We start from the raw sequence: 22812 nt of genomic DNA, 5'->3' as shown, positions 1-22812 counted from the left end.
ATCATTTCCACTCCTCCCTCAGGCCCTGAAATTAAAAACTGTGTCATGTGTCGAGGCTAAGACTAATGCTCATAGTCTGATCCAGTTGTCTCCGGAGTTTTTTGATCATATCTTGCAAAAATAGTTTTGGAATATACCAGAATGTATGTATATATAATCTAAACAATTTTATTTATTTATTTATTTATTTATTTATTTATTTATTTATTTATTTATTTATAATTATATATTATTTTATTTTTAAAAGATATTTATTTATTCATGAGAGACACAAAGAGAGAGAGAGAGAGAGAGAGGCAGAGACCCAGGCAGAGGGAGAAGCAGGCTCCCTGTAGGGAGCCCAAGGCAGGACTAGATCCCAGGACCCTGGGGTCACGCCCTGGGCCCAAGGCAGACAGACGCTCCACCGCTGAGCCACCTGGTGTCCCTTAAACGATTTTATATGCATGCTAATGAATTATGTACTTTAGGAAATACATAAAATATAATTTTATGAATATAGATCTGAAAGTATGTATAAAAATATAAATATAAGAATAAAACATAAGACAAAATGTCATTAGATATACAGACCCCTCTTTGCTTTGGAGACCACAGGGCTCATTAATAACTCCTATCCAGGGATGCCTGGGTGGCTCAGCGGTTGAGCATCTGCCTTCAGCCCAGGGCATGACCCCGGGGTCCTGGGATCGAGTCCTGCCTCGGGCTCCCTGCATGGAGCCTGCTTCTCCCTCTGCCTGTGTCTCTGCCCCTCTCTCTCTCTCTCTGTCTGTGTCTCTCATGAATAAGTAAATAAAATCTCTAAAAAAAAGAAACTCATTAACAGTTTTTTTGGGATGAAATCCGTGAACTTCTCAGTCTAAAGGACAAATGTTCAATTTATTATCCAGTATCATAAATATGTTTTTGGACTTAACTTCATATCCAGGTGATCCAGAAAACCCTCCCGATGTAGCAATAATTGAGAACAATTTATGAGTTGACAGAGAATGTAATAGTTTGTGAGTTGTCCTTCATCGTGTATGTGGTGAACACAACTTAATTTTTCTATTACAGTTTGTGAGTCAGAATTCTTTTTTTTTTTTTTTTTTTTGTGAGTCAGAATTCTGATTTGAGAACCATAGGACTCCTAGAGGCTGAAAGCTTCTAGCTGTAATCCAAATGAGACTTACATCAGCTTCAAAAAAAGGCACCGCGAGTGTCTTGACGGAAGCTGGTGATGCCTCCCGGGCTGGGGCCGGGGTGGGGCTGGGGCCAGGAGGCCCTGTCCCTGCAGTGGCCTGAATGCACCTCCGGGGACACCCAGGAAAAATATCACACCTCCTACTTGTGTTTTCTCTTATTTAAAAGAAAGAAAGCGTTTTCCCAATGTTCATCGTATGGATTCGGTCCACACGGCGCACGCGAGGGTTCAGGCTTATCGAGGGCTTCAGGGTTCCCCGGGCTGAGGGCACCGCAGAGCCCGTCACGTTTTTTTGGCTTCTGCGTAGGGACTTACCAAAACTTATCCTTGAATGGAGAGTGGATCTAGAATTAATATTTAGCCCTACCGAAACCGTCGAAAGTTGACAAGGGCTGTAAAGATACTATTATGAAGCAGCTATGACGCCGCCGATATCACAGAGCAAAAATGGACAATACGAAGGTGACGGGGTAAAGGTCAGCTTTAGTGCAAGTCCTTTTGACCTCTACCTTGGTGAGAAATAACGATATTTAATCAGATCTCACAAGAAGTTGGCCGGGAGGATGATGTGAAATACGGATTTACGTTCGCTGTCGTTAAAGGTGAACCTTACGTTGGGGGTACGTTGTGCCTTGAACACTAACCAGTGGTCGCGCTCCGTGTGTACGATTTATAAAGAAGTGAACTTACGCTGGGAAACTTAGCGTCTTGCTGTCTGCAGTGTTTGGAGGTCGCTACTCCGGGTTAGAAGACCCATTTTGCAGGGGGAGCGCCCAGGGTCGCGGCGGGACCAGTGGGCGGCGGAGCAGTGATAGGAGTTGTTCTTGCAACACGGTCGGATAACTCTCGCTCTGCACTTTGGGCCCGTCCTGTTTTTGTGTTTGCAGACACTAAGACGTTTTGAGCAGGGCGATCCTGTGCTAGGCCCCCCCCCGCACCCCGATGTTCCCTGAGGCCCTGTGACCTCTCACTTGTCCCTTGTCTGCCCTCTGGCCCTGCGGTGGGCCTTCCACAGACCACGGGAAGCTTCCCTTCATGGCCCTGCTTCGGAACCTGTGCAACCTGCTGCGGGTTGGAGTCAGCGCCCGGCATCACGAGCTCACCCTCCAGATGCTGCAGCAGGAGGTATGCGTGGGTGCCCGGCTGGGCCACGTGGGCTGTAAATGGGGGGGGGGGAACAGGGATGTGGTAGGCCACGGGGTGGGAGGGACGTGGTAGGCCACGGGGTTGGGGGGGACGTGGTAGGCCACGGGGTTGGGGGGATGTGGTAGGCCATGGGGTAGGGGGGACATGGTAGGCCATGGGGGGGGGGAACATGGTAGGCCATAGGAGACGGGTCTGGGTGACAGCCCCCAAACACCGAGTACAGGGACTTCCCTGGGTCACCGATTGATCAAGAAGAGGCACTTTTGTGATGCAGCTGACTTCAGAGGAGGCCGGAGACAAGACAGCAGGCCCCTTCCCTGCGTCCTCTCCCTTCTTTACCTCCTCTCGTATCCTTACCTGCCAGCTTTTCTCGATTCTTCTCCACCCCTCTCTATAGCCCTTTCCTACGACCCATCTTATTCTTCCTCAGTGTCCTGCAAATCTAATGGAGTGGTTGTCTCCTTTTTTTAAATTTATTTTTTGTTTTTTTAAAGATTAATTTATTCAGAAAGAGAGAGAGACTGAGAGGCAGAGACACAGGCAGCAGGAGAAGCAGGCTCCATGCAGGGAGCCCGACGTGGGACTCGATCCCAGGTCTCCAGGATCACACCCTGGGCTGAAGGCGGCGCTAAACTGCTGCGCCACCGGGGCTGCCCTCTTTTTTTTTTTTTTTTTTAATTTAAATTCAATTTGCCAACATTTAGCCTATCCCCCAGTGCTCATCCCGCCAAGTGCCCCCCTCAGTGCCTGTCACCCTGTCACCCCGTCCCCCCCGCCCGCCTCCCCTTCCACGACCCCTTGTTTGTTTCCCAGAGGTAGGAGTGGCTCATGGTTTGGTGTTTCCCTGCATCTGTACCTTTGGGGTAAATCCCCAGCAGTGCAGCTGCGGGGGCATAGGGCAGCCCTACGTTTAACTCTTTTGAGGACCCTCCGCACGCTTTTCCAGAGTGGCTGCACCCGTTTGCATCCTGCAGCGGTTGTCTCCTATTCCTGGTCCCCGAGGCCCCTGACCACCCCACCCCCACACTCCCTGATACTTTGCTCAGGACCCCTTCTCTTGCTTCCCAGAAATCAGTGATCCATAGTCGGCAGTTTCCATTCAGATTCCTTAATGCCCATGACGCCATCAATAACTTGGAGGCCCAACTCAAAAATAAAGGTAATGTCCACCTCCCGAATCCGTTTTGTCTCCCGTGTCTAAGTAGATGAAATAGAAGCACTGGGTGTACTGTGGCCTCTGGCGTCCAGTCTCCGGGTGTGGGGTGGGCAGGGTGGGACACTTGCCAGCGCCGCGCTCAGGGCTGAGGGCAGGTATTGATGGGAAAGCGAGAGGAGGCAGCAGAAGCTGACGGACCCTTCCCTGTCGCCACACAGCGTCGCCACTCCCTTCCAACACAAAACTGATGCGTCTGATAATGAGTAGGAACGCCAAACAGGACAAGACCTGGACCTACCGGAGGTACCCTTACAACCCCAGTCGCCGGCAGCTTCGGAACACGATGAGGGTGCCGGTGGTGTATCAGCAGCTCAAGTGGGAAAAGCTGAAGCTAGAGAAGGCCAGGTGCGTGTGCGTGTGCGTGTGCGTGCTGCCTGGAGCAAAGGGTGGGCAACTAGCTGGCCCCTTATGGGGCCGGGGGGTCATCCGGGAACCCCAACCTCTGTTCTGTGAAAACATGCTTGCCCCAGGGGCTCAGACTTGCCTGGTTCCAACTTTGCACAGCAAACCTTGTCCTTAACGTTGTCCTATGGAGAAATCATGAGAAAAAAAAAACAACCTCTGGGCCTCCGGTTTATTATCTGGGATCGTTTTATTGGTTTCTGTGGGTCCTGGGAACGTGTGCGGCCTTCCCCTTTGTCTTAGCGTATGCTTGTGTCCTCTGCTTTTTCCTGATCCGAGTTTCTTTTTCTTCTCCATGATACCCGTTTGTTCTTTTTGTGTCTCTATTTCCTGACCCGTTTGCTTTTTTTTTACTAAAAAAATTTTTTTTTTAATTGGAGATCGATTTGCCAACATAGAGCGTAACACTCAGGGCTCATCCCGCCCAGTGCCCCCCTCAGTGCCCATCACATTTTTTTCTTTAACTGTGACTTAATTCTGTTGGGTAACATTGGTAGAGAATATTGGATTTTCTTAGATTAAAAACATTATCATAGGCAGCCTGGGTGACTCAGTGGTTTGGCACCTGCCTTCGGCCCAGGGCGTGACCCCAGGGTCCCGGGATCGAGTCCTGTGTCGGGCTCCCTGCAGGGAGCCTGCTTCTCCCTCTGCCTGTGTCTCTGCCTCTCTCTCTCTCTCTCTCTCTGTGTATGTGTCTCTCATGAATAAATAAATAAAATCTTAAAAAAATACAATTAAAAAATAGGTGGCAGTTAAATCTTGCCTCCTGAAGTAAGTGGCAAGAGTGACACACGATGTCAGAGAGCGGGTCCTCTTGGGCCATGGGCAGGGGTCCCACGTGTCCCGTAGGCTGGGGCCGGGCACCTGCCCCAGTCCCGCCTTCCGCAGTGGAGACGGGCTGGGGAAGGGGGCGCCCGGTCCCGGTGTGCGTGTCCTGCGGACGCAGGGGGCAAGCCCCCGAGCCGCCCTCTGTCTTTTCGGCCCACAGACGGGGCAGATGTGCCGGTGAGCTGCTGGCGCGGTACCGGCAGGCCCTGGAAACTGCTGTGAACATCTCCGTGAAGCACAACCTGCCGCCGCTGCCGGGCCGCACCCTCTTGGCCTACCTGACAGATGTCGGGACGGACGAGTTGTGTCCGAAGAGCAACCCCCAAGGGGTAAAAATAACAATCATAAGGTGGGGGTCGGGACGATCCTGGGGGCCCTGAGAGCTGTCCTGTTCCCAGACATGGTCTTCTGAGAGAAGTGCCCGGAACTGAAAAAAGTGGCCTGGTTGGCGTCTGGGGTGGGGCCCGGCTTCCCAGGGACGGTCCCCAGGACGTGGCCTGCTCGTGGATGGCGACGCTTCTGTGCTTCCCGCTTGGCTGGCTTCAGTTCTCTCTCAATTTCTGTCACCCGAGGGCGCCTGCCGTTTACTTCCCTGCACCCCAGGGCCCTCCCGGGCCGCTCCTCCCGGGCTGCTCCTCCTCCCAGGGCTGCTCCTCCCAGGCTGCTCCTCCTCCTGGGCAGCTCCTCCTGAGCTGCTCCTCCTCCCAGGCTGCTCCTCCCAGTCTGCTCCTCCCAGCCCACTCCTCCCTGGCTTCTCCTCCTCCCGGGGCTGCTCCTACCAGGCTGCTCCCTCCCAGGCCGCTCCTCCCAGCCCACTCCTCCCAGGCTGCTCTTCCTCCCAGGCTGCTCCCTCCCGGGCTGCTCCTCCTCCCAGGCTTCTCCTCCCAGCCCACTCCTCCCAGGCTGCTCCTCCCAGGCTGCTCCTCCTCCTGGGGCTGCTCCTCCCAGCCCACTCCTGCCAGGCTGCTCCTCCTCCCAAGCTGCTCCTCCTCCCAGGCTGCTCCTCCCAGCCCACTCCTGCCAGGCTGCTCCTCCCAGCCCGCTCCTCTCAGGCTGCTCCTCCTCCCAGTCCACTCCTCCCAGTCCACTCCTCCCAGGCTGCTCCTCCCAGCCCACTCCTCTCAGGCTGCTCCTCCTCCTAGGCTGCTCCTCCCAGTCCACTCCTCCCAGGCTGCTCCTCCCAGCCCACTCCTCTCAGGCTGCTCCTCCTCCCAGGCTGCTCCTCCCAGGCTGCTCCTCCTCCCAGGCGGCTCCCTCCCTGGCCGCTCCTCCCGGGCTGCTCCTCCTCCCAGGCTGCTCCTCTGAGGCTGCTCCCTCCCGGGCCACTCCTCCTAGGCGGCTCCCTCCCGGGCCGCTTCTCCTCCCGGGGCTGCTCCTCCCAGGCTGCTCCCTCCTAGGCCGCTTCTCCCAGCCCAGTCCTCCCAGGCTGCTCCTCCCAAGCTGCTCCTCCCAGCCCACTCCTCCCAGGCTGCTCCTCCTTCCAGGCTGCTCCCTCCCGGGCCGCTCCCCCCAGGCTGCTCCTCCTCCCAGGCTGCTCCCTCCCGGGCTGCTCCTCCTCCCAGGGCTGCAGGGCCGCCCCTCCTGGTGGGGCCCTTTGACCCTTCTCCCCACCCGGTGAGGTGTTTGGGCTCCAGGCGGGAGGGGCAGAGGCAGGGTCCCAAATGGGGAGCCGGGCACCTGGCCCGCATGCAGCTCGGGGCTCGGGGTGGGGAGGCCAAGCCACACATTGGGCATGGAGCTTACCTGAAAGAAGGGGTGGTGGTGAGTGTGTTTCACCGTGATGTGCGTCCCACCAGCCCCCCCTGAACTACGTGCTGCTGCTGCTGGGGATGGTGATGGCCCGGGCAGAGCAGGTGTCCGTCCTGCTGTGCGGACGTGGCACCGTGATGGTCGCTGACGCCAGGGCGGAGGAAGGTGTCCTGAGGACCGCCGGCGTGCTCCAGGCTCAGGCTCAGGCCCAGGTCAGCCCCCCCCCCCCAACCTGCGGGGTGCCTGTGCCCTGTGCCTGTGCCCCATGCCCATGCCTCATACCCTGTGCCCCATGCCCTGTGCCTGTGCCCCATCCCCCGTGCCTGTGCCCCACGCCCTGTGCCCCGTATCCTGTGCCCGGACCCTGGGCCAGCAAGGACGCGAGACTCTTTCCTGCAGGAGTTGAATAAGGAGGGTGAATGGTCCGTGCACACTTTCGGGAAGTACCTGCTGTCTCTGGCTGCCCAGAGGGTCCCTGTGAGTGCTTCCCATCCCGGGGACCCCCCGACCCCCCAGTGATGGCCCTGACCCCTCAGAGGCCGCCTTCTGCCCCTGCTGGCTGCAGCTCCCTGACGGTGCCGTGCCGGCGACTGTCTGGCAACTGGCTCGCCGGAAAAACTCAGGCTCGGTTAGTAACGTTCGCGGATTTCCGCGGCGTGGGTCCTGCTGTCGCTGCTGAGTTCAGGCGACGGACACAACGGCGTGGGCAGGGTGGGGACGTGACGCCCCGCAGCACGTGGACAGCGTGCATGGGCTGGTGTCAGGCTCAGTGTGAGATGCGGCGACTAGGATGTGAGGGCCTCAGCGTCTGTCACCTTCATTTTTAATATGATTTATTTTAAATTTATACGATTTAGTGTTTAATAGCAGCTGGGCTTGACAGCTGGCTCGCGAAATTCCCAACAGTGTAGCAGCAGCTGCCGCGGCCGGGAGAGCCAGCTACAGCCCACCCCCCCCGCCCCACTGTCGGGGTGCAGAGGCTCCCCCACCCTCACGCCCTCCGGGGAGGTGACGTCCACCCCCCAGAGCTGTCCTGGTCCCCGGGATCGCTCCGACGTCCCGAGCCCCAGTATCCCCTGCCCTCTGCTCCCTGGCCTCAGTGCCTTCCTCTGCATCCGCAGCTGGACAGGGTGGTCCTGTTTGGCAACACCATGTATGGCAGCCTGGTGAACGAGGCCAAGCAGCTCTTCTGGCAGCACGTGAACCCCAAGTGCCTGTTCGTCTCTGTCCCCCTGGAAAGGACGTACAACATGTAAGGATGCTCCGACCCAGGTCTGGCCCCAGAGGATGGTTTCCGCAGTTCCTCCCCCACCCCCGCTCGAGTTTGGGACGCCGCCACTCAGCAGGCACGTCCCCGCGTCTGCCCCTCAGCTCCTGCACTTCAGGTGCGAGGCCGACCTCCCCAGGCCCCTCTGTAGGGTCCAGCCCAGCCCGTCGCCCGCGTGACCCTGGTCGTAGGTGGGGGCAGGGTATCCATCCTAGACAGCGGTGCCTCTTGCTGGTGCTGCCTCTGATGGGTGGCTGCGGTTTTTTCCTCTGCCAGATTACCCGACTCGAACCCCAACGACGTGACGCTCTCAGGCTACAGTGACGGGATCCTGAAGTGAGTACGGGACAGGCACCGAGCGGGCTGGGGGCTTGTTAGGTCACCTCTCAGAGACTACCTGGCCTGTGCGCCGTGCGTGTCTCTTTCCAAATGAGAGAGAAGCCCGTTGCCCTTGCAGCTGTCCTGCCATCGCAGCGACAGTGTTAGAGGGACCCAGGCCCTCGTGTCTCACGGCTCCTTCGTCCTCAAACACTCTGCTTCTGCCTCATGGCTCAAAAGAGCTGCTCCAGCTCCGGCCCTCGTTTTTGTGTTTCATCTACAAGGAAGACAGGAAAGGGACAGGGGGCGTTGCACCATTTGCTTTTAAGGGAGCAGCTCAGGACTTGGTCCCGTCATTTCTATTCATTCGTCGTGGCCTCTTCCCCTCTTGACCCAGAGATCTCCGGGCACTGAATTATCTCCAGACGGCACGTTCACAGCAGTCGTCTTCCTTGTGCTCTCCATGCCGTCTCACTGACTTGTCCTCTCTCCTGACTTTTCCTTTTTATTTTATTTTTTTATTTTATTTATTTTTTAAATTTTTATTTATTTATGATAGTCACAGAGAGAGAGAGGCAGAGACACAGGCAGAGGGAGAAGCAGGCTCCATGCACCGGGAGCCTGATGTGGGATTCGATTCCGGGTCTCCAGGATCGCGCCCTGGGCCAAAGGCAGGCGCCAAACCGCTGCGCCACCCAGGGATCCCCCCTTATTTTATTTATTTATTTATTTTATTTTATTTTTCTGCCTTTTCCTTTTTTTTTTTTTTTTAATTTTTATTTATTTATGATAGTCACACAGAGAGAGAGAGAGAGAGAGAGAGGCAGAGACATAGGCAGAGGGAGAGGGAGAAGCAGGCTCCATGCACCGGGAGCCCGACGTGGGATTCGATCCCGGGTCTCCAGGATTGCGCCCTGGGCCAAAGGCAGGCGCTAAACCGCTGCGCCACCCAGGGATCCCCCTCTGCCTTTTCCTTTGTATGCCCCGGTTGCCCCAGCTGCTTTAGGGAGCCTCACGCCCACTCCTCCTCCTTGTCCTCTGCTTCATTCCTGTGGGGGAACCGCAGGTTTAAGTCCACACCCACCCTCTACGGTCCTTTCTTGAGAAGCCCCAGGGAACTGGGGGACCGTCCCTAGCTCTATCTCTGTCCTCTTCCCACTTGGGAGATCGGATTCGCCCCTTTTCTTTGCTCTTATTTGCTCACATTTATGTCAGGTTCATCGCAGAGCGTGGGGCCTCTCGTCTTCTAGAACACGTAGGCCAAATGGACAAAATATTCAAGATACCACCGCCCCCAGGGAAGACAGGGGAGCTGTCCCTCCGGCCGCTGGAAGAGAGCACTTTAAGCCCCCTGGCCCCAATTTCCCCGCCTGGGTTAGTGCACGTTTCTATGGCTCTGTGAGTTGGGAGAGGCTCGGGCGGGCGGCCGCAGTCCTGGCTGTGGAGGTGCTGCTGCTGCTCACGGAGGGTGCGTCCCCCTCCATGCAGGGAGCCCGACGTGGGACTCGATCCCGGGACCCAGGGTCACGCCCTGGTCTGAAGGTGGCGCTAAACCGCTGAGCCACCCGGGCTGCCCCAAATTTTAGTTTTTTTAAATAAAAAGGTTGTATTTATTTATTTACCCGCGCACCAGGGGCGGGTAGTAGGCCTCTAAGAAGCGCCGACAAAGGCGAGCGAGAGGGCAGGCGGGGTCGAGCTCCGGGGCCTTGGCCCTGCCGTAGCTGTCTGGGCGGGCCTGTGCTTGGGCCCAGCCACTCGCCCGCCCCCCCAGGTGGTGCAGCGTCCGCCTTTTCATCTCCTCCACGTTCCGGGACATGCACGGGGAGCGGGACCTGCTGCTGAGGGCCGTGCTGCCCGCTCTGCAGGCCCGAGCCGCCCCCCGCCGCCTGGGCCTTCGGGCCATCGACCTGCGCTGGGGCATCCCAGAGGAGGAGACGCGCAGGAACAGGTGAGGGCCGGCCGCGGGGAGGCCGCGGGGGGCAGGGGGCTGCTCGGGGCGCCCACGGTGAGCCAGGCTGGCGCCCTTGTCTGCAGGCAGCTGGAAGTGTGCCTCGGGGAGGTGGAGAGCTCGCAGCTGTTCGTGGGCATCCTGGGCTCCCGCTATGGCTACGTCCCCACCGACTACAACCTGCCCGAGCACCCTCACTTCCGCTGGGTGAGGCAGGCCGGGGCCGCGGGGGGCTTCAGAGGGCATGGGGGGGCCTCCTCTGAGGAGTCGCTTTCCGTCGGCCAAGAGGCGCGTGCCAGGCACGGAGTCATGTGAGCTTCGGCTGTGCCTCTGCGCCTGTGTCCGGGGGGACGTTCCTGGCCTGCAGGGGCCCTGGGGCTCGAGGCCGGGGGCAGCAGGCCGGGCACTGACCCCTGCCCCCTCTGGCCGCAGACGCAGCAGTACCCCCCGGGCCGCTCCGTGACAGAGATGGAGGTGATGCAGTTCCTGGACCGGGCGCGGCGCCTGCAGCCGTCTGCCCAGGCTCTCATCTACCTGCGGGACTCCAGCTTCCTCAGGTGCCTGCTGTTGCCCCTGGGCCTCGGTGCTCTCCCAGCATTGGGGCGGCAGAGGGGGGACGCGGGGGGCACAGGGCTCGGAGAGCGCGCCCGCGGCCCCCGTCAGCCTTGCCCCGGAGCCCGAAGTCTCGCTGGTGGGGTTTCGGGATGGCGGGCAGGTGTGATGGCTGGGGGTGAAAAGAGACGGGGTCTGAGCGGAGCTCCACTCTTGGGGTGTTGTTGGGGGTCAGCTCTGTGCCAGATGCTTGGAAATCCGACTTTACTTCTGAGTCTGAAGAAGCTGCACGTCGGATCGCCGAACTGAAGAGCTTTCTGAGCAGACAGCAAGGGGTTACCTGTCGCAGGTGGGCTGGGGGCGGGAGAGTCCTGCAGGGAGATATAGGGGGGCCAGGCCCACTCTGACTGCTCGTGCTCACTTTGCCCGCAGTTACCCCTGCGAGTGGGGCGGGGTGGCAGCTGGCCGGCCCTACGCTGCGGGGCTGGAGGAGTTTGGGCAGCTAGTTCTGCAGGATGTGTGGAGCGTGATCCAGAAGCTCTACCTACAGGTCAGCAGGAGTGCCCTGGGGGGTGGGGCGGGGGGCTGGAGGCCCTGGGGCCTTCAGCCCAGCGCTCCTGGGTGTGCAAACACTGTCCATGTCCCCGTCGCGTGCCCTCAGCCAGGGGCCCAGCCGGAAGAGCCAGCGCCCACCCCGGAGGACAACTCGGTCCAGGCCGCCTTCCAGCAGCTACAGACCCCGCCGAGTCCCGCCCGGCCACGCCTGCTCCGGGACGCAGTGCAGCAGCTGACGCTGCCCCGGGGGGGGCTGAGCCTGGTGACTGGGCGGTCGGGCCAGGGCAAGACGGCCTTCCTGGTGCGTGGTCTCAGAGCCCGGGTGGGCGGGGTGGCCTCCGGGAGCTGCGTGTGGAACACTGACCATGTTGTGTCCTCGCTTTCCACGCAGGCGTCCCTGGTGTCAGCCCTGCAGGCTCCCGATGGGGTCCAGGAGGCCCCTGGGGTCTTCTTCCACTTTTCGGGGGCCCGCCCGGACCAGGGCCTCGCCCTCACCTTGCTCAAACGCCTCTGTGCCTACCTGCGTCGCCGACTGGGCGAGCCGGGTGCCCTCCCTACCTCCTACCGGTGTGTGTCCCTCCCCCGCCCCCCCCCCCCCCCCCCCCCCCCCGCCTATTGAGGCTGCAGGACGGCACCTGTGCCCCCATGTCCTGCTGACCTGGGCCTGCCCACCCCCTCCCTGCACGCAGGGGCCTGGTGTGGGAGCTGCAGCAGAGGCTGCTGCCCGCGTCTGCCCGGTCCCTGAAGGCTGGCCGGGGCCTGGTGCTGATCGTCGACGGGGCTGACAGGCTGGTGGGTCCACAGGGCCAGCAGGTCTCAGACTGGATCCCGAAGACCCTTCCCCCGGTGAGCGTGAGGGGAGGGGGTGAGACACACCAGTGAGGGGGGCTTCCAGGCCCTTCCCTGCCCTCCTACCTCCCCCTCCTTTTGCCCAAATATCACAGCGGGTGCACCTGGTACTGAGCGTGTCTGCTGAGGGGGGCCTAGCTGAGACCCTTGCGCAGAGCCCAGGGGCCCGAGTGGTGGCCCTGGGGCCTCTGCAGCCCCGTGCCCGGGCCCAGCTGGTGAGAGACGAGCTGGCTCTGTATGGGAAGCGGCTGGAGGAGTCCCCCTTCAACAACCAGGTTGGACGTGGGCCCCGCGCAGCCCCACTCCTCACCTCCAACGGGGCCCGGGGAGGGGAAGCTGCCCCTGACGTGACTGGGGGGTCCTTGTCCGGGTGGAGCAGGCCCGACCTCCGGGGAGCAGGGCTGGCAGGGCCTTGGGGGGAAGGAGCCTGGCAGGTGGCGTCGGGGTGGAGCGGGGCGGGGGCTGGGGGGCAGGCGCCTGCTTCCCGCGCTGAGGCCCCTGTGCCGGCAGATGCAGCTGCTGCTGGTGAAGCGGGGGTCCTCCCTGCCGCTGTACCTGCGCTTGGTCACCGACCACCTGAGGCTCTACGCACTGCACGAGCAGGTTGGCTACGGGGACGCCTCCTGGTTTGCTCTGCCCTGATGCCGGGGCAGCTTCCACCTCCCACCCCTCTGCCCCCCTTCTCCCTCCGCTCTCTCTCTCCCCTTCTCCATCCTCTCCCACAGTTCCTCCTGCTGCCCACTGCCCCCCCACGAGAGCTGCCCCCCCCCCCCCGCCTGCCCCACTGACTGAAGCCCAGGCTCCTCCCCTCCCAGGTGTCCGAGCGGCTCCGGGCCCTGCCCGCCACTGTCCCCCTACTGCTGCAGCACATCCTGGGCACCCTGGAGCAAGAGCACGGCCCTGATGTCCTTCCCCAAGCCTTGGCCGCCCTGGAGGCTACGCGTAGTGGTCCGTGCTCAGGGCCGAGGGGCCTGAGAGCATGGGGGGGTCTCTGGGACCGTGTGGGGGCAGCAGGTGTCAGGGAGGGGTGTGCTGTGTGCTCGAGAGCCTCAGAGAGCTGCGATTCCAGGTCTGACTTCGGAGCAGCTGCACGCGGTGCTGAGCGCGTGGCGCGCGCTTCCCAGGGGGGCCGAGGGCTGGGAAGAGGCCATGGCTGCTGGGAGCAGTGGGGACGCCTACCCCATGGGCCCATTTGCCTACCTCGTCCAGAGTCTGCGCAGGTGCACCTGCCCCCCCGCTTGGCTCCCACCAATCCCTGTGCCTTCCCTTCTCATCCTCGAGATCCTTTCTCCATCCTACCCGTCCTGGGCTGGGCCCCGACCCCTGTCTCCTGGGCCCCCAAACGGCTGCCACCCGATTTACCACCCTGCAGGGTGGGATGGGAGCCCGCGGCTATGCTGGCCGCTTACTGACAGCCCCCCCCGCCCCGCCCTCTCCCTCACGTGAGGACAGTCTGCTGGGGGAGGGGCCCCTGGAACGTGCTGGTGCCCGACTCTGCCTTCCTGCTGGGCCCCTGAGGACAGCAGCTCAGTGTCGATATGGGAAGAGGTGGGGGCTGCAGAAGACCGCACACGTCCTCATCGCAGGTGATGACGGCCAGGACTGGCCTGCCCTGGCTAGGGCACCGCGCGTGGGGCCTCCCCCCAGGGCCAGGACCACCCGCTGGTGCTCCCATTCGGCCAGCCTGGGGGGTGGCTGGCTTTTGCTGCAGCCTGGGGGGTGCGATCTTGGGAGATGCTCTGGGGCTCAGTAGTCTCCATATCTGCTCCCTGACCCACACCTGCAGCTCAGCTCTGGAAGACGTGCGACCCTGATGCCTCGGGCTCCTTCCGCAGCTGCCTTCCTGAGGCTCTGGCCGACCTGCCCCACCACCTGGTTAGTCTCCAGCTCCCAGGCACCTTAGTCCCCACGTCCCCTGGACCACCACTGCCAGCACCACCATCACCATCACCACTGCCACCACCACCATCACCACCATCACCACACCACCATCACCACCACCATCACCACCGTCATTACCACCACCACCACCACCATCACCACTGCCATCACCACTGCCATCACCACTGTTATCACCACTGCCATCACCATCACCACCACCGTCATCACCACCATCACCACCATCTCTACCTTTCTCCACCCGGGTTTCCCGCCCTTTCCCTTCAGGCCCTTTGTCCAGCTTCTGGGTCGAGGTCTTGGCTGCACAGGCAGGATCTAAAACTAGACTGTTCCTCCTCACCTGCCTCTCTACACCCTAATGAGTCCAGTCTGACCTTCCCAGCTCCAGAGCGGGAACCATGGCCTTCTTGCAAAATTCCTCACCAATCTCCATGTGGTGGCCGCACACCTAGAACTGGGTCTGGTCTCTCGGCTCCTGGAGGCCCACGCCCTCTACGGTGAGATACATGAGGAGGTGGCCTCTCTGAGATACGGGGCTCCTGGGTGTGTGCACGGGGTCAGGCTGGGGGTGTAATGCAAACAACCATTAAATTTCTGTTCCAGGCTGGAAGTGCAAGAGGGTAGGCGGGTGATTTTCAGGGGGACCTTCTGCCCAGATCTCTTAGGCCATAGGTTTTCAAGCTTTATTTAACGGGTCTAAAATTACCTGGGAATGTTCAAATTGCAGGTCTCTGGGACCCCAGATTCTGGTTCCCTAGGTCCGGAGTGGGGCCTGAGGCTTTGTACTTCTAACGGGTGTTCCTGATGTGGGGCCGGAAGACCTCAAGACTTCACGCTTTAGACACATCATCCGACTGTCTTTGGTGCTGGGGCTTAGGGGGGTCCGGGCTGGCTCCGCAGTGACATTCTGCATCTCTCCTGCAGCTTCCTCGGGCCCTGCAGAGGAGCAGGGTCTCTGTGAGACGGACCCTGCCGTGTTTCACATGTTCCTGAGACAGCAGGTTCCAGTCCTCGGCCGCTACCCGCTGCTCCTGCCCCAGCAGGCCGCCAACCAGCCCCTGGACTCGCCTCTTTGCCGCCAGGCCCCACAGCTTTTCGGGCGATGGCGCCTGCAGCGCATGTTGCGGTGGCTTAATAAACCGTGCACCGTGGAGGGCCAGCCGAGGTGAGCCCGGGCCAGACGCTGGCGGCCCCGCCGGAGGTCAAGCTGCAGCTGCAACCAGAGCGGGGTGGGCAGCCCGGAGCCAGCGCGGAGGGGGCTTCAAGCACAGGAGTGCAAGCCAGAGTTCCTTCACTTCCTTCCTGAGTTCCCTGTCTCTTCCCTCTCTCCGGCCCTTCTTCTAGCCCCAGGCTGTCGCTGGCCATCCCCTCATCCCCCACGGCGGTGGCCCTGTCCCCCAGCGGGCACAGGGCTGCCGTGGGCACTGCCGATGGGATGGTTTACCTGCTGGACCTGAGGACCTGGCAGGTAGGACACTGAGGGCGGGTCGACTGCCTCCAGAGGCCCCACAGACCCCCTCAGGCCTCAGGCAAGGCGGCCCCACGTGCCCCCCCACCCCAGCTGCCCGCTGCACTCAGCCCCTTTCCCCCCTCACATCGGATCAAGGCTTGTTATTGAATCCCTGTTGCCTTCCGACTGTGCTGCATCTGTTCCATTCAAGGCTGTCCCAAGGCTCTGCCCGTACTGGGTCTCGCTGGGAGCCCGGGCTTGGAGCCTTGTCTGCCCAGCAATGGGCGTTTTTGTCAAAAGATACAACATAGGAGGGGAAAAGGAGCCAAAACTCAGCCATGCGATGTAGACGAGAGCTGAGAGTGTAGGCTACTGACTGGGGAGCCCAGGACAGGCGAGCTGGGGGGACGGCACAGGGGATTGCTGGGGACGACGGCAGCACGGGTGCCCCCCCATATCGGGCGTGCCCCCCGCCACCGCACATACATGCATGTGCGGAACGTCATTCCCTCCTCTGACCCGTCAAGGTCTGTGACCTGGGGATACAGGTGCGGTTTGCAGTAGGTGAGGAGATGGGGCTCCCCTGGAGCCTGAGCTTGGCCTGTGTCTGGAGGGGGGCCCAGAGCTTTCCACTTTCTTTTTCTTTTTTTTTTTTTTTTTATTAATTTTTATTTATTTGTGATAGTCACAGAGAGAGAGAGAGAGAGAGAGGCAGAGACATAGGCAGAGGGAGAAGCAGGCTCCATGCCGGGAGCCTGACGTGGGATTCGATCCCGGGTCTCCAGGATCGCGCCCTGGGCCAAAGGCAGGCGCCAAACTGCTGCGCCACCCAGGGATCCCCCACTTTCTTTTTCTTTAAAGATTTTATTTATTTATTTGAGAGAAAGAGAGCACGAGCAGAGGGAGAGGGAAGAGAGACTCCCCACTGGGCAGGGGGCAGGACAGGGGGCTCCGTCCAGGACCCCAGGATCATGCCCCGAGCCAGAGGCGGAGGGTGAACTGACGAGCCCCCCAGGCGTCCCCAGAGCTCCTCACGTTTCTAAGTGTTCCTGAGGTGGGGCCAGAGGGAGCTGGCCCCGCCCTTCTCGCCTTGGCCTCCTTTTTGGTTGGAGCTTGGCCTGTGCAGCGGGCCGCGGAGGTCTGGTCGAGCGTGTGCCCCTGCTCGTCGGCACAGGAGGAGAAGTCTTTGGTGAGCGGCTGCGACGGGGTCTCCTCTTGCGCCTTCCTCTCCGCCAGCGCCCTCTTCCTCACTGCCTTCGACGGGCTCCTGGAGCTCTGGGATCTGCAGCAGGGCTGCCGGTAAGGGCGCCCGGGCGGGCCTTGCAGTGGGGCCCTCCCCGGCCGCGGGTGGCGGAGGCCGACCCTTGTCTCCCCCCGCCAGGGTGCTCCAGACCAGCGCTCATCAGTCCCAAATCACCGGCTGCTGCCTAAGCCCGGACTGCCGGCTGCTGGCCACTGTGTGCCTGGGGGGGTGCCTGAAGGTAACGCCGGGGGCTGGGGCGACACGGCGGCCTCCCAGGTCAGGCCAGCTGGGGGGCCGTGCTTGCGGACGGCAGGGGGCCGGACAGGGCAGCCTCCGGGGCAGAGAAGCCCAGGCGCGAGTCCCGGCACCTGGCCTTGTCCCCTCTGCTCCTCCAGCTGTGGGACACGGCCCGCGGGCAGCTAGCCTTCCAGCACACGTGCGCCAGGCCCCTGAACTGCGCCGCCTTCCACCCCGACGGGCACGTGGTAGCCGTAGGCAGCTGGGCGGGCACTTGCAGCTTCTTTGGCGTGGACGGGCTCACAGCTGCCAAGGTGACAGGCCCCGCGGGCCCGGGGAGGGGACACGGGACGCGGGGCCGGGTGGACGGCGGCTCCTGACGCATCGCCGTGCACCTGCTCCCACAGGAGCTGGGGGCCCCGGGGGCGTCCGTCCGCGCCCTGGCCTTCCGGGCCCCTGGGCGGGTGGTGGCCGTGGGCCGGCTGGACGGCACGGTGGAGCTGTGGTCCTGGCGGGAGGGGGTGCGGCTGGCCACCTTCCCTGCACATCGGGGTGTGGTGGTCGCTGCGCTCCCCCTGCAGGATGGCTGCCAGCTGGTGACGGCTGGCGAGGATGGCGAGGTTAGCGGGCACAGGCGCGGGGCGGGTGACCCGGGGGAGGGTGCGGAGGGTGCGGGGGGTGCAGGGGCCGCCCTGTCGCCCGGAATCCTCGGGGCGGGGCCCTCGTGCTGGCGGCTGTTCCTGGGCGAGTGCCGCACCTGGGCTCCTGTTCTTGGCTCTCAGGTGCAGGTGTGGTCCGGGGCCCTGGGTCGCCTCCGGGGCCTCCTGGGTCCCCTTCCTCTGTCGGCGGCCCTCTGCGTGGCTCTCAGCCCGGACGGTGATTGGGTAGCCGTCGGCTACCGGGAGGACGGCATCAGGACCTACGAGGTGGCTTCAGGTGCTGTGGGGACCCGTGGGGGCTGGAGCCGTGGAGGCGCGTCCGCCGCCTGACCCTGGCGCTTGTCCGCTGTGCAGGCTCCTGGGAGGTCCGCTGCGGGGCCGTGGCCGCGGCCGTGTGGGCGCTGGTGTGGCTCAGCCCCGGGGCGTTGGTGAGCGGCGCGGAGGATGGGTCCCTGCAGGGCTGGGTCCTCGAGGCACGTTCCCTGCGGCCGCTCTGGCTGCTGCCCGGACGCCAGGGGCCCGTGTGGGGACTGGCTGTGTCCGGAGAGCTCCTGGCTTCCACTTCAGGTACGGCGGGCCGCCCCCCTGCCCCAGCTGCCGGCGCACCTGCGCCTCCCATGCACCTGTGCTGGACATGTACCTGTGCCGGACGTGTTCCTATCTGACACGACACGTGCACCTGTGCCACATGCACACCTGTCCAACACACACACCTGTGCTGCACGTGCACCTGTCCAACACGCACTTGTCTGATGTGCACCTGTGCCGCATGCGCACCTGTGCCACACACACCTGTCCAACACACGCACCTGTGCCGCACGTGCACCTGTGCTGCACGCACCTGTCACACACACCTGCGCCGACACCCTGCCCCAGCTGCCCGCGCACTTGTGCCACACGCACACCTGTCCAACATGCGCCTGACACGTGCACCTGTACTGCACGTGCACCTGTGCCACACATGCATCTGTCCAACATACGCACCTGTGACGCACATGCACCTGTGCCGACACGCACCTGTGCCCCATGCACCTGTCATGCATACCTGCGCCGACACCCTGCCCCAGCCGTCCACACACTTGTGCCACACGTGTACCTGTGCCACACGCGCACCTGTCCAACACGCACCTGACATGCGCATCTGTGCCACATGTGCACCTGTGCCACACACGCATCTGTCCAACACGCACACCTGTGCTACATGCACCTGACATGCGCACCTGTGCCAACACCCTGCCCCAGCCGCCCACGCACCTGTGCCACACGTGCACCTGTCCAACATGCACACCTGTCCGACATGCGCACCTGTGCCACATGCGCACCTGTCTAACACGCGCACCTGTGCCGCATGCACACCTGTGCTGCATGCACACGTGCAGGGTCCAGACGACTGTCAAAGGGCTGCAAGCGCATGTGTCTTCCATCAGCAGTCTGGGCGGTTTGTTTCCCGCCCTGATCCTGGGGCCTTCCGTGACCTCTCTAGTCGAGTTCCGGCCCCAGGGGAGTCTGCTGTGTAGATGGAGGGGAAAGAGGTTGACGTGAAATGTGGAGGGGCCCGCCCTCGGTGGGGGGCGTGGAGGAGGGAGGCCGCGGAGGGGTAGCAGGGGCAGGCAGCTCTGCTGGGGATGGTGAGGGCCGCTCCTGTGCCTGCCGCCCTCTTCCCCTGTGCCCGCCGCCCTCCCCTGACCCCTGCCCTCTTCCCGTTTCTCCCCCCCCTTCCCCTGCCCGCCACCCTCACCCCCCGGGGCGCGCCTCTGCCCGGGGTCCTGCCTCACCTCCCCTCTGCGGAGGTCTTCCTTTCTCCATGTCTCCCGTTTCCCACGCAGAGGCCCTCCCCGTGCGGCTGTGGCCCAGGCAGCCGCTGATGCTGCCCCTGCAGGAGGCCGACTTCCCACGCGGCGCTGAGCTCCGGGAGCACCAGGGGCCCGTGAGCTGCTGCGGCTTCAGCGCCGACGGAGGCAGGCTGGCCACGGGGGGCAGGGACCGGGTGAGCCCCCTCCTGGGGTCCTGGGCGCCCCATCCCCTCCCCTCACGGCTTGTTGCGCGCCGAGGCCCCGGCATGTCCCCTCCACGCTCCTGACCGCCCTCGGGACCCACCCAGAATCTCTTCTGCTGGGACGTGCGGAAGCCCCAAGGCCCTGTCGTGATTTGCTCCTTCCTGGCCTGTCACCATGACTGGGTCACTGGCTGTGCGTGGACCAGGGACAACCTGCTGGTGAGCAAGGGCGTGCACGCGGTGCCTGGCTACTGGGGGGCCGGGGGGGCTGCCCTGACCCTGCCTCGGTGGGTCTCCCGGCGCGCAGTGCGAGTGGGGCCTGGAGCTTGCTGGCGCCACGTGGCCTCGTCTCGCCACCCCTGTAGGCGGGCGCTGCGGGGCTGTGTCTCCTGGGGGACAGGCAGGCCTGAAGCCTCGGGAGCGCCCCAAGGTCCCACAGCGGGGACAGTGCGGGCTCCCCGCGCTAGAGGCCAGGCTGTGACCCTGCACCCTGCGGCCAAGGGCTGGGCAAGCAGACAAACCCAGAGGCACAGCTGATGCCGCCAGGCCGGGGAGGCCCGGAGCCGGAGCCCGAGGGGAGGGGCAGCACCGCCCTTGTCCTCACCCGGGCTCGGGCTGGCCCGTGGCTTGCAGCGCCCCCGCCCGTCACCAGCCTCCGACTCTGCAGGTGTCCTGCTCCAGCGACGGCTCCGTGGGGCTGTGGGACCCCGAGCGGCAGCAGCGGCTGGGCCTGTTCCTGGGTCATCAGAGTGCTGTGAGCGCTGTGGCTGCCGTGGTGAGGAAGCCGCGGGGGGCTCACAGGGTGCAAGGCTAAGCACGCGTGGGGCTGCGGCGCACCGGGCCGCCGCTCCCAAGGGCGAGAGGCGGGTAAAGAATGAGACGCTCAGGCCTGGATGGGAGCAGGACGAGGGCATCAAGGTGGGGGGCTGTGGGGAGCAGGCCCCACGCGGGACGGCTGCTGGGGGCCCCAGGTTCTTGGCCCTCTTGGGTGGCCCCTACACCCGTACGTAGCCTGAGCCCTCCCCTCGGTGGCAGGAGCCCCCCCCCGGCCCTGCTTAGGCGACGGTGCTCTGATCCCGGGCTCTGGGGCAGGACGCACACGTGGTGTCCGTGGGCCGAGACGGGACCCTGAAAGTGTGGGATCATCGGGGCGTGGAGCTGACGAGCATCCCTGCGCACTCTGGACCTATCAGCCAGTGCGCGGTGGCCCTGGAGCCCCGGGCAGGTGAGGACGCGAGCGCCCCCGCCCTGCCCGCCCTCCCGCCCTCCCCGCCCTGACTTAGCCTCTGTGCCTCACCAGCCGGGCAGCCTGGCTCAGAGCTTCTGGTGGCGACTGTCGGACTGGATGGGGCCACACGGTTGTGGCATCCGCTGCTGGTGAGCTCCCTGGAAGGACCAGGGTGGGCAGGGGGCAGAGGCAGGGTGGGGCACCCCTTGCGCCGCTACCCTCCGCTCTTCCTAGGTGTCGCAGACACACACGCTTCTGGGACACAGTGGCCCAATCAGCGCAGCGGCAGTTTCAGAGGCCTCAGGCCTCCTGTTGACGGCCTCGGAGGACGGCTCCGTTCGGCTCTGGCAGGTCCCCGAGGAAGCCGGTGAGTGGGGCGAGCCTGTGTATGGAAGAGGGGGCGAGGGCGAGGGCGGCCCAGCATGCGGGGCGTCATTGCCCTCCTCCTCCAGATGACACGTGTGCGCCCAGGAGTCCCGCAACCGTGGCTGCTGTGGCCTGGGCCCCAGACGGTTCTGTGGCAGCGTCCGGGAGTCGAACCGGGGAACTGACCTTGTGGCATGAAGCTAAGGCCGTGGCCACGGCGCAGGTGAGCAGGAGCAGCCTCCCTTCCTTGCCCACGGGGTCCTGTGTGCCGCGCACCGACGCCTGGCCGAGAAGGACGGAGCCTGAAATGGATGGATGCTCCCCAGGCTCCAGGCCACATCGGCGCCCTGACGTGGTTCTCGGCGCGCACCTTGATTGTCCTCAGTGCCGATGACAAGGTCAGCGAGTGGCGAGTGGAACTGCAGGAGGGTTCGATGCCCGGAAAGTTCAGGTGAGAAGGGGAAGCTGGGCTAACGCGATACACTGATGGTCTCATACCCAGGGTTTTGTGCAGATCACTCCACCCGTACTTTGCACTAGGTCAACGGGATGTTAGTAAGTGGGAAAAAGTCCCTGGGAAATCGTTTTCGGCTCCCGGTCATGTCGACGTAAATAGTAATTATCAAGTGCCTGCTTTGTGCTAAGCGCTGAGCCAGGCTGTGGGAACCAGGTTGGAATTACCTTTTAACTTAGGAAGCACAGTCGATGAACGTGCGCGTAAGTAAACCGCCGGCAGTAGGCGGAGGGACTCGTGCTGTGAGGAAGACGGAGGCTACAGTTCCCAGAATTTGAGAAATTCGTAGTTTACAAAAGAGTTGCTATTTGAGATTGGGCTTAAGGGATGAGTAGGAGTTTCCCGGACCCACAGGGGAAGGGAATGGTGCTTTAGGAAGAGGAGGTAGCATTGACGATAGGCGAGGAGTCGTGAGCGTGCATGGTGTGTCCTGGGCACAGCCGAGGCTCTGGGTTCCTGGTGGGAGTGAGGGCGGGGCTGCAGGGGGTTGGACTGAAAAGATCAAGTGGGACATGGTGTTAAGGATTTTGAGAATAATTGGGGATCCCTGGGTGGCTCAGTGGTTGAGCATCCGCCTTTGGCCCAGGGCGTGACCCTGGGTCCCGGGATCGAGTCCCACGTCGGGCTCCCTGCATGGAGCCTGCTTCTCCCTCTGCCTGTGTCTCTGCCTCTCTCTCTCTCTCTCTCTCTCTCTCTCTGTGTCATAAATAAATAAATAAATAAATAAATAAATAAATAAATAAATAAATAAATCTATCTTAAAAATAAAGGATTTTGAGAATAATTATGTGCAGTTTAGGAAGAGAACTCTAGTGGCAGTATGGAAGGGGATAGTAGAGGCAGGGAGACTGCCCTCACGGGCGGTTGCTCTAGTGCAGGGGAAACGTAGGGTGGGCCCTGGGCCAGGTGGTGGGTGAGGGGACAGAGAGCTGGGCATGCGCTGCAAGGAGATTCCACAGTCTGTTGATCAGCTGGAGGCCAGGAGGGAGAGAAAAGACAAGGAGGTAAGAGAGCCCCAGGTGAGCAGGTGCAGGATGGTGACAATGACAGAGGTCCTGATGGGAGAGAAACAGAGAAGAAGAGAGTTCGTAGGGCAGGTGATTGTGCTTGTTCCTCACTCCCGAGGAATTCATGGGCAGCCGGGCGACCGGGGAGGAGGTGCAGTTAAGGGGGATCTTTCTTGACCCGCGGACCTTCTTTGAGTTGC

The 22812-nt window shown here is 62.1% G+C and overlaps 1 protein-coding gene across 2 annotated transcripts in view; it reads left to right on the top strand.

Moving 5' to 3' along the window:
• The window catches only part of TEP1 (telomerase associated protein 1), a 35819-nt gene that overhangs the window by 10630 nt on the left and 2377 nt on the right, over window positions 1-22812 (top strand). The window contains exons 10-49 of one of the 2 annotated variants that reach the window (XM_038558407.1): window positions 2199-2308; window positions 3398-3488; window positions 3704-3890; window positions 4936-5104; window positions 6572-6736; window positions 6924-7001; window positions 7646-7776; window positions 8068-8127; window positions 9325-9483; window positions 9881-10057; window positions 10144-10264; window positions 10490-10614; window positions 10845-10958; window positions 11042-11159; window positions 11271-11465; window positions 11556-11731; window positions 11854-12010; window positions 12109-12288; window positions 12524-12616; window positions 12829-12961; window positions 13083-13233; window positions 13466-13599; window positions 13800-13888; window positions 14295-14409; window positions 14837-15077; window positions 15257-15380; window positions 16537-16661; window positions 16744-16843; window positions 17001-17156; window positions 17250-17462; window positions 17625-17778; window positions 17856-18068; window positions 19328-19488; window positions 19603-19716; window positions 20165-20272; window positions 20590-20722; window positions 20798-20874; window positions 20960-21092; window positions 21178-21314; window positions 21418-21542. In XM_038558407.1, coding sequence (XP_038414335.1) covers window positions 2199-2308; window positions 3398-3488; window positions 3704-3890; window positions 4936-5104; window positions 6572-6736; window positions 6924-7001; window positions 7646-7776; window positions 8068-8127; window positions 9325-9483; window positions 9881-10057; window positions 10144-10264; window positions 10490-10614; window positions 10845-10958; window positions 11042-11159; window positions 11271-11465; window positions 11556-11731; window positions 11854-12010; window positions 12109-12288; window positions 12524-12616; window positions 12829-12961; window positions 13083-13233; window positions 13466-13599; window positions 13800-13888; window positions 14295-14409; window positions 14837-15077; window positions 15257-15380; window positions 16537-16661; window positions 16744-16843; window positions 17001-17156; window positions 17250-17462; window positions 17625-17778; window positions 17856-18068; window positions 19328-19488; window positions 19603-19716; window positions 20165-20272; window positions 20590-20722; window positions 20798-20874; window positions 20960-21092; window positions 21178-21314; window positions 21418-21542 — 5542 coding nt within the window. Of the gene's footprint in view, window positions 1-2198; window positions 2309-3397; window positions 3489-3703; window positions 3891-4935; window positions 5105-6571; window positions 6737-6923; window positions 7002-7645; window positions 7777-8067; window positions 8128-9324; window positions 9484-9880; window positions 10058-10143; window positions 10265-10489; window positions 10615-10844; window positions 10959-11041; window positions 11160-11270; window positions 11466-11555; window positions 11732-11853; window positions 12011-12108; window positions 12289-12523; window positions 12617-12828; window positions 12962-13082; window positions 13234-13465; window positions 13600-13799; window positions 13889-14294; window positions 14410-14836; window positions 15078-15256; window positions 15381-16536; window positions 16662-16743; window positions 16844-17000; window positions 17157-17249; window positions 17463-17624; window positions 17779-17855; window positions 18069-19327; window positions 19489-19602; window positions 19717-20164; window positions 20273-20532; window positions 20723-20797; window positions 20875-20959; window positions 21093-21177; window positions 21315-21417; window positions 21543-22812 lie in introns of those variants that run through there. The other variant, XM_038558408.1, reaches the window with a different exon arrangement.

The sequence above is a fragment of the Canis lupus genome, chromosome 15, assembly GCF_011100685.1.
Source record: "Canis lupus familiaris isolate Mischka breed German Shepherd chromosome 15, alternate assembly UU_Cfam_GSD_1.0, whole genome shotgun sequence".
Lineage (NCBI taxonomy): Eukaryota > Metazoa > Chordata > Mammalia > Carnivora > Canidae > Canis > Canis lupus.
Note: the sequence above shows the minus strand (reverse complement) of the source record. Positions and strands in the feature narration are given on the sequence as shown.